At 42.9% G+C, this 10,236-nt stretch overlaps 1 protein-coding gene across 1 annotated transcript in view; it reads right to left on the bottom strand.

Moving 5' to 3' along the window:
• Positions 1–821: 821 nt before the first annotated feature.
• Positions 822–10,236, bottom strand: part of lingo2b (leucine rich repeat and Ig domain containing 2b) — a 32,360-nt gene continuing 22,945 nt past the window's right edge. The window contains exon 2 of the mRNA XM_040137544.1: positions 822–3,061. Coding sequence (XP_039993478.1) covers positions 1,150–2,988 — 1,839 coding nt within the window. The 5' untranslated portion in view covers positions 2,989–3,061 and the 3' untranslated portion in view covers positions 822–1,149. The remainder of the gene's footprint in view (positions 3,062–10,236) is intronic.

The raw sequence follows: 10,236 nt of genomic DNA, 5'->3' as shown, positions 1-10,236 counted from the left end.
CTTGGTGCCCCAGGGAAGAACCCGGACACGTTAGCTTTAAGTGGTGCAATCAAAGAAAAATGCAAGAGGGGGGAAATTCAACCTATAAATCTGTGAAGCTCAACTTTGTCCTGTCCCGAAGATGGCACAGTAAATCTTTGCCACTGTGTCTGGTCACCGACTCTTTTATATCATATCAAGGGATTTGTCTGGCAGGAAAATCTGCCCATGATTTATTATGTTATAAAATGGGTTTAGCATGCCATTTCTATAGCTGCAAGCTTTTCCAGAGTAATAACACCACTGACCACTGCTATTTCTCAGCAAACTGAGCTCTATGGTAAAGACAAACCTCTGGCTTCACAATGTAACTGCTGTGTGTGTGTGTTTAACATTTCCTTGAGTTCAGTAAAACCCCCATCTAATGTTGGAGTCGTTCCAAGGGGGACAATGACCTATTTCAAAATTTATGCAGCATTTCTCTTGAATATGATAATTGTGATTTTGCATACAAACATACATAATTCTCTGTTTTGGCTCAACAGGGACAGTACTGTTGTTACAATGACCGAGCCAGAACAAAGGCCCGGAAAAATGCTTTGGGACCCTATCATTCACTGTAATTGTTCCACCCAACAAGAAAGGCAATGCGTGCACATGCACAAAGAAACACACGAATGCAACATGCACACACTGATGCACACACACACATACACGCATGCGCGCACACATGAACACAACTCACACCTTTCATACTGCAGCTAAGATGGGTATTAGACAACTCAGTCCTGACATGTTGCAGCGAAGATGTCCCCTGTCACTCCCAGTGGCTTCCTCTGTCACCTTGATGTCACGGTGAGTCGACAACATCATTACTCATCACATCACCACTGAAACACATGCCTAGTGCAGCACTATATCACTCCCATATTGATATGTTGGTTATAGTATTATATTCAATGTACTGTATGAGAACATTATTTCATATAAACACGTCCACGGTTTCATATATCACTTTTATATTCACATGTCCACTTATCACTAGATCACCGCCATATCGACACCCACTATAATAGTACATCACTTTCGTTTGTCACAAATCCACTGTGTCATAGAAAAAAATTTTTTTTCTGCTGATATGTGTGCACTGTGTTGCTGACTGCATCATTTTCAAATCATTTTCATGTTGACCCGTCTTGGGCCGCTTGTTTCTGTAACCTCAGCCGCTGCCCCGTTGGATTTTCGAGGGACATATTCGATATCAAAGTTGCTCTTATGGCGTCCTTTCCCTCGGCTCCAGGCAAACAGAAGCAGGAAGCAGAATACGACCACACCTAGGAAGGACAGGCAGCCCATGGCTGTAGATATAATGATAGTCTTAATGTCTATAGGGACTGTCATGTTGTACAGTACTGTCCCATTCCCCCATGTGCTGTTAGAGTCTGTCAGATAGTTTGAGCTCCTGTTGCTATAGTGAGATCTGTCCCCAGTGCCCAGGCTCTTCACAGCTAAAGAGGCTGACAGGCTAGCGTTGCCAGCAGGGTTACTGGCAATACACAAGTACACCCCGCTGTCATGCAGCTCTGCTGCCTTGATCTCCAGGGTACCATCTGGTTGGACTTCCACCCTACCGCTGCTCTTGGCTGTGATGTAGCGTCTATGAGGTGTAATCCAGACCACAGAGGGCCGAGGTGCTCCCTCCGCCATGCAGCTCAGGCGGGCGGGCTGACCCTCATCAGCCATCAGCAGCTGTGTCGTGTTGGGTCCAATTTGTGGCTTGGTGCAGGTCATGTACCTGGACACCAGAGGCTCCTTGAGGTCACGCAGAGTTTTCCCCAGGAGGTGCTCGGGGGCGCTGCACTCAGGCTGGACATCCAGAATCTGCAGATAGGGGGGCTTGTGGCTATTGAGCAGCCAAAGCAATCTGCAGTCGCACACTAATGGATTTCCTCCCAGACAGAGCCTCTGGAGGGTGTCTGGTGATGCAAACACTCCCCTCTCCAGAGAGTCCAGGCGGTTCTGTGACACATCAAGTAGTTGCAAAGATTTGAGGCCCACAAAAGCCAAGGGCTCGATAGAAACCAGCTGAGCACCTTGGAGGCGGAGCTCCAACAGGTGTGGGAGTTGGCCCAGCTCTCCCTGATTGATGTGCTGGATGCGGCAGTAGGACAAGTTGAGATGTGTGAGGTAGGGCAGGTTGCGAAGCGCTGCACCGGGGAAGGCAGACAGGTTAGTGTTGGTTATGAACAACATTGTGAGGTTTAGTCCGTGCAGTGAGAGGGGAGGCAGTGTGTCCAGCCAGGGCCAGTAATCAATCTCCAGTTGGCGGAGACGAGATAACCTCTTGAAGGAGAAAGGCTTTAGAAAACTAATGCTCAGGTAGCGCATCCGCAGCTCGACCAGACTGTGCAGATGTGCCAGAGCATCAGTAGGAACCACAGTCAGATTGGAACGTTCCAGGGTCAGACTTTGGAGTCCAAGTAATCCTGTAAAAGCCCGCTGAGAGATGAAAACTAGTTCGTTATCACCCACCTCCAGGGTTGTCAACCTGCGCAGATCTTGGAAGGCATGATCCAGGAGAACCACCAGTCGGTTGTGGCTGAGGTCAAGACGGGTGAGGTTGGTAAGGCCTGACAGCACACCAGCAGGAACCAGCTGAAGCAAGTTACTGCGGAAGTTGAGCGAGTGGAGAGCAAGCTGAGAGCGAAATGAGCCGGGCTCGACCACGCTGATGAGGTTGTCACTGAGATCCAGGTCCTCCAGCTGCTGGAATGAAGAGAAGTTGTCTGGGGTGATGATGCGTAGTTTGTTCTTGCTGAGGTCCAGGAGACGCGTCTCAATGGGGATGCCTTCAGGGATGGTGGGTAGGCGCTTGCGGTGGCAACTAACTGACTTGCTTTGGGCAGAGCACTCACATCGGGCGGGGCAGCTCAGAGCTGAGCTGGCCAGGAGAAGCAGCAAGGCCCCGCCCAGGATGAGGTGGCAGTGGTGCGGGGCTGGGTGTCGCATGTCTCTTTTACCCACGTTGCCCTCTGTAATGGCACAGCTTCTTGTCCATACAGAGCACCATCACGAACAAGCCCTACAAGACACAATATGTGAACAAGAGATGTGTTAGAATACTCCATACTCAGCTCAACTCAGACTGTCTTCACCTGCTTGCCACCCACCTTCTTGCATTTTCAACCTTTTACACTTTGTCTGCTTAAACTGCCAAATCTGTTCTCTCTTAATGAACTGTCCCTTTTCCTGGCAAGGAGGATATAATGGAATTAAATTCACAGGCAAGACACAGCAAGAGAAATATCAGCAGCAGAAAAATGTGAACATTCATCACTGTGTTAGCACAAAAGGTTGCAGGCTAACTGGAGATGTTTTATGAGGATGGAAGATGTTTCAGCTCGATGGCGAGAAATGACCCTCGTTAGAGTGCAGTGAGGCCAAATGCCCATGTGCATTTGTTGTGTGTGTGTGTGTGTGTGTGTGCGTGTGTGTGTATATGTTTGGGTGGGGGGATCAAATGTTTAAACTAAAACGTGTGTTTGCCTGTGTTTGTTCCATAAATCAATCCACAGAGATTAAAGGAGCATTTGCCAAGCACGAGTAACCCCAGTAGGATGGATGGAAACAAAGACTCCTTAATAAGTACATATACATACTCAGGCATCTCACTGGCTCATTGTTTCATTTTTGCATTGTCTACACTGACATATGTTTAATATTTGACCATCAATAAGAAAAAGAAAAGCAATAAACTGAACTTGGAACTGTGAAAAAAACAACAGATGCATACATTTACATAATCCTCATAACAGTTTCTATTTGCTTCATTGTTTTATTGCTCTTGTAGTTTCCATTTACTGCTTGTTAATGCAAATGACTGCTTCTTTATGGTTTACAGTCTTTGTACCGATCAGCCACAACAACAACAACATTAAAAACGGTGAATTGGTTTTAATGTTTGTTCTTGAAAGGACCCGGCTTTTCCATAGCAATCAGTGAAATTTTATCTTATGTCAAATCCCTTTGATTTTTAATGTTTTAATGTTTTTTCAACTAATGTTTCTCATTAGTTGCAGGCTAAATCCCAATCTACACAGTATGGAGTAACACTACTGCACTCACCGTGCTTGTCTATGTAGCTAATGCATTCACAGCTCATGATGATAAAGAAGTGTATTGATACGGCAGCAATTTTTGTTTTACATAACTGGATAACTGCTCTTTACATGTGAAAACTCATAAATGGCACATTAGTTAATCCTTTTGGGTTGAAGAGAACTTTAGAATATGATGAAATCAATCTATACAGGTCATTTCTTTCACATTCAGTTCATTTGATTTGTGGGTGTTGTTTTGCTTTCTCGGTCATTTCTTTTACATTTTTTTCATCTTTTCAGTGAAAAGTGGCTCCAGTTCCCAGCCACTGTATGTGCGGGTGTGTGTGTGTGTGTGTGTGTGTGTGTGTGTGTGTGTGTGTGTGTGTGTGTGTGTGTGTGTGTGTGTGTGTGTGTGTGTGTGGGGTTGGGGGGGGTAACGAGAGGGTAATGAGGGAAAGGATGTAGAGTTCAACTGTAAAACATGATATTTTTTGAGAGCCATGCCTCTCCAGAGCTCAGAATGGCAAAGACCTTGAGAGAAAACCACCTTCTAGCAGCCACAGGTTGTTGAATTGACAGATACGTAGGCAGAGAGCCTGACCATAATTGCCTCATTACCAGTTATATCTGTATTCTGCTCATGGCTATCTCTGGCAATTAGGTGTGCGAAACGTAAGACATAGCTGTGAGTGGTGGAAATCTGAATGCACTATCACAAAGGCACAGAAAAAGGCTACAAATATGAAAGGCGCCTTTCAAAAGCTTTTTGACTGCTTCCAGAGCTGTGTCAATCACTGCAGAGCAAAATCCTGCCAAGGTAAGCAGATGATGAGGACAGACGGACACATACCTTACTTTGATAGTGAGGTGAGTGACATTCAGAAAATCGCAGAGATGAGGCAGAAAGAGCCGTGGAGCTCACACACTCACTCCTTTTCTTTCCCACGGCACTCACCCCTCCGCCCGGCTCAGCAGCTGCACTGCTCGCATCTCCGCATCTCTCCTCTTTCCCTCTTGTTCCTTTGACTGTTTTATCTCTCATTCCTTCTGTTCACATATCATCCACCTGACTCCTTTTCTCTCCCCAGTCCTGCCTGCCCTGGCAAAAGCACCAGTCCGTTCATCAGTCCCTGCAGGCTGGGTTTTTATCGATCGCAGCGCAGACACATCAGATGCCAAGAATGTAGCCTTTAACAAAGAGCAGGCCGTTGCCACAGCAACTACAAACCCTTACTCCCATCCGCTCTACGTAGTCTGCCAATCAAATTAATGAAAAAAAGGAAGAAATAGAGTAAGGAGGGCGACATTTTTTCATATTCCTTTAGTCCTCGCATTGAGAGAACACACAAATTGAATACATTCCTGGAGATTCAGTTTCATTGGTGTTGCGGAGCCTAGTTTAACATGTTTCCAAGCTGTCATTCTGACCGCCTTGCTATTTGTCGACCTGTCTTGTTGCCCATCCATCTGGCGCTCTGGTAACTATCTCTGTCTGTCTACCTTATTATCCGTCTACAAACCTGCATCTGTCTTTGTGTATTTATCAGTCTGCCTTTACCTGTCAGCCTCTGTTCCTCCCTGCCTCTGTGTTTAATAATTGCAGTCCAGTTGTCTGCTGCTGCAATGGGGAACTGGTCTAGTGATCTGTCAGAGAGTTGTGTGACACTCGGGATGCTATTGCAAGTTATTAAAGCTCACAGCAGAAAAAGCACATGATAAAAGGGCTATTGCCATGCTAGAGTACTTCTTTGCTTTCTCAAGAGTTGAACCTTAAAAGGTAAAATATGTTTAGCTTTTCTGACAGGCCACTAAAAAAAAATATATTTATATATATATTAGAATTTTTAGAGAATTTTCTGCATTTTAAAGTCTCCTAAAAAATCTTGCACATTTACAGTTAATATCATAAATCAAAATCTGTTCTGTGCAGGTTTCACAGTGCAGACATTGATAAAATAAAGATGATTCCTCAAAGACTGTAAATCATGTCCTTTGATTAAAATACTATTTCAGCACTTGTACAAGTGCATAACCTTGAAAAATGATGCAGCTTTGATTCGCCCGAAGACCAGCGGCGTGTTTGATGTCCCAGTCTTTCTGGCATACGGAGCCCACTGTCCTCCAACTGCTTTCTTTCTATGAGTTTTCAGTTACTTGCCTTTGAGACCTGCTTCTGCCTCAAATAATGACAGAGTGGATAGTCGATAAAGGTTGACAGTATGTAATATAATATAATAATATGTGATCCTTCAAGTATTTGTTTATAGGCCAGTGCTGTTAAAGAATGCAAAATTATGGAGAAACAAAAATCCAAGAAAAGCAGTTTGACAATGGCAGTCACATATATCAAATCCCTAAACTGTAAGTCTGTCAAAGTAGCTAGAATTTTAGCATCAACCAAGTCACCTCGTCAAACTATGGTAGATGGCAGATGGGAAGAAAATCACTTCTAACGTGTTTAGGGTGAGGAGTCAGAACAGGAAGCTGCTACTTCATGGGAAATGTGGTACCAAATTTAAGAAAAACTATAAGGAGCGATTACATGTAAAGCTCGAAGGATACTAAACCTGTACTTTGTGATCTAATTTATTTGCAATCATTAAACTAGAACATTGCATTTAATAGCAATTTTGCTGATATTTAAACATATGACATTTTAAAGCTGCACAACCTTATATTAACAATGAAGTGATGATCTTTAATGTGAAAGGTGTTGGTCATAGAAGGGAACAAACTGATTACAGTAATTACAACAGTTCCCCTCAGTGCTAAGCAGCAATTTAGCGACTTTCACTGCTCACTGTTTTGGTCTTATGTCTCACAATTTTACAGTTTTGGTTCACATAAAATTGTCATCACTCATGAACATTGTTTGCAGCCGCAGCAGGCAGGTGTTTTTTTGTTGTTGTTGTTGAGTGAAAACATTCTGATAAACCCACTGTATTCTACCTGCCTGCAACTAGCTAGTAAGCACAGTGGAGCATTTAGCAAATGTTACCATTTTAGCTTTTTTCGACCCATTGTTTCGGTTTTACGTCATGCAATTTTACAGTTATTTCCAGCCACAGCAGGCAGCTGTGAGAAAAACAGATAAACTGACTGTATGCTATACACTCCCAGCACCAAATGCATTTAGCACTTAAATAGCCAGATATATCCTTCAGTAGTTGGTGGACACCAAAACAGAGTTAGAACACAAGTCGATATTGGACTTACATTGACTAGATGAAAGGAAACACAACATTAAATGAATGTTAATATTGCTTTATGTTTGCTGGATGAGTAAATAGGTTGTTTGCTAACATGTTCACAATATCAACTTTATAAGGTGATTGTGTAATTATGAATTTACACTGATCCGCCACAACATTAAAACCATTGACAGGCGAAGTGAATAATATTGATTATCTCATTAGAATATCACCTGTCAAGAGATGGGATATATGAGGCAGCAAGTGAGTTCTTAAAGTTCATGTGCTAGAAACAAGAAAAATGGGCAAGCGTAAGGATCTGAGCGACTTTGACAAGGTCCAAATTGTGATGGCTAGACAACTGGGTCACAGCATCTCCAAAACTTAAGGTCCTGTGGGGTGTCCCCAGTATGCAGTGGTTAGTATCTACCAAAAGTGATCCAAGGAACAACGGGTGAAGCAGTGACAGGGTGACGGGCACCCAAGGCTCACCCCTGTCCACCATTGAAAGTACCTACGATGGGCACCTGAGTGTCAGAACTGGACCATGGAACAATGGAAGAAGGTGGCCTGGTCTGATGAATCAAGATTTCTTGGCATCATGTGGACACATTGGCGACTTTAGACTGTTTTTACGGCTGCTCAAGCACCCCTGAATTTCATCTCAGCACCCCTAAAAAAATATTAAAAATGATGATTATTATTATTTTATGAAATCATTTTTAGTCCTCTAATGTTAGATTTTGTGAACTTGTTAGAGAGAGGGGACAAACAATTACAGGTTCAAATATCTTTATTTAAACAAATTGAATATCTAGTATTCTTTATAAGGTAACGATGTTACGCACTCTGGTACAGTAGGTTGACAGTAAAACCAAACCAATCGAAATATCAGAGCTGTTTCAGCGGCATAAGACTCTATACTCTGACTGGCCTGTATATAGCTATGGCTCTGAGAGCCTGACCCAGGCTGACCTAGGTGGCACACATACTGTACAGTACTGTAGTGTCCATATCTTCTCTCCCATATTTTTAGAAACACTAGTAGCAAACCGTGTCATGGGCGAGATGGAAGCCATAAAAGATCCAACAGAATTCTGTGTAAATGGGAATGGTGAGGGGGTCATTGAGAAGGGCAGCCGTTCTGGGCGTTTTGGGATTTGGTTCTGAATTGGATTAGAGTCGCAGCGAAACTGTAGAAAATCTGACAGCCGAAAAGGAGCTGTAGGGTGACGCATGAGTCACTGTGACAGTGAGAAGGAGAGCGAGAAGAGGGAAAAATAAGAGAGCAGAGTATGAGATAAAGCAGAAATGCATGAAGCAATGAGGAAAGCCACCTTTATAAAATTAGATAAAACCCTTGTTTGCCCTGGTTGGCTGTGATTTCTAATGTGATTTTAACAGAGTAAGGCTTGAGAAACTGATTACAGCTCTTCCAGGAGATCCCCATAATACTCAAGCAATGCTCTGTGCACATGTTGATTTTAATCTGTGGGCCTATCTGTCAAGATGAGCACCATTAAATCCCTGTTCATTATCACATCACTTTCCAAACCTGTGGCCTTTGACAGGAGCGGAGCAAATGTATTTCAGACTGAGAGGGACATAACTAGACTGTACCACTTAATTTTACTCTTCTTCTACTCTAAATTACAGTATTGATCTCCACAAAATTATTTATGGATTTATAATGAATTTTATTGACAGAATCGTGCTTGACACTATGCTTTTTGCCCTTAGGTGGCTATTAAATCAGTGCTTTTCTGAGAAGTACTATCTGCAGTACTGCAACTTTAAGCTAATTTTATTGGCACAGTTACCCCAAAATGTGTAGTTACAGTTATATAAAATTAAAGCCATGGGTCATTTTTGTGGTTATGGTGCATAATAATCTCTACTATAAATCTTCTCTCCTCTTCCCACAGCCTTGCAAACATGAGGCTTTGAATTCATTTACACGGCTGCAATTATTTCCCACCGTGCTTTTTGGAAAGAAGCCATTATTATTTTTTCTAAACATAAATCTTACTTGGATCACTCCCACTACAACCGCTGCAAAAAGGTTTTATGCACATTTTTACACTTCTTTACTCATTTTTAAAAAGCATGTATTTTAAGTTTTCATTTGTCACTTTGGACCACAGAAATCATAAAAAGCGTAAAGTACTCACTCGTCCTATTGTTTTCCTTTGAAATATTAAACATAGGCCCAAGTGTTCGGCTTTGCTCGGTTCCAGATGTAATAGTGACATGAATAATGGAATTATTTCACATGAGAAAGTTCACATATAGGAGATTATTGCTGCAGTGTGAGCATATAACATAACGTACTCTGCATGATCACTGACCTGAAAGGACATGTCGTTACACCAATCATCCTTTTTGCATCTGCATCTATCCATGCACAAACAAGACGTGCGTGCAAATTGCGTTTATGGAATTTGATGCTAATGCAAAGAGAGCCTGCTCTGACACATAATCTATTCATCAAGTTGTCTGATGAAAAAAATCCCTGCACTTTTTATGTCCATATCATTATGTAAGATATAGAGAGAGAGAAGCAGAGGAGCTACGTGACTTTTAAGCTTTAAGACAACTGAAATGTAGATTTTTGCAGAAGCACCAGAAAGGCCTCCCAAATGCTTTGTACTTTCAGTGTAGCCCGAGTTCACCACAAAAGCCAAAATGAAGCCAAATGCATTTTCTATTCCAGGAATTATGGCACTCTCACGCCCACTGACCACCCTGCAGAGTCTAAAATGTCAGTGGAGTTTTCAGGATGCTGTTGGGATTCGGACGTTGAACTTTGTTCTTCTCAGCTAATTAGTGCTTGTGCATTCAAACTCCGCCAATTAAACAGCTCCTTTCTGCACCACTGGCCATGTTTCCTCTGAAGCGGTGCCTTGTTGAGCCATCAACACTGTATCCTGTCTTCTACCATGTGGCTTGTTGTACGTCTGCTGTGC

The sequence above is a fragment of the Xiphias gladius genome, chromosome 10 (genome assembly GCF_016859285.1).
Source record: "Xiphias gladius isolate SHS-SW01 ecotype Sanya breed wild chromosome 10, ASM1685928v1, whole genome shotgun sequence".
Lineage (NCBI taxonomy): Eukaryota > Metazoa > Chordata > Actinopteri > Istiophoriformes > Xiphiidae > Xiphias > Xiphias gladius.
The sequence above is the reverse complement of the archived record's forward strand: the minus strand, read 5'-3'. Positions and strand labels throughout refer to the sequence as shown.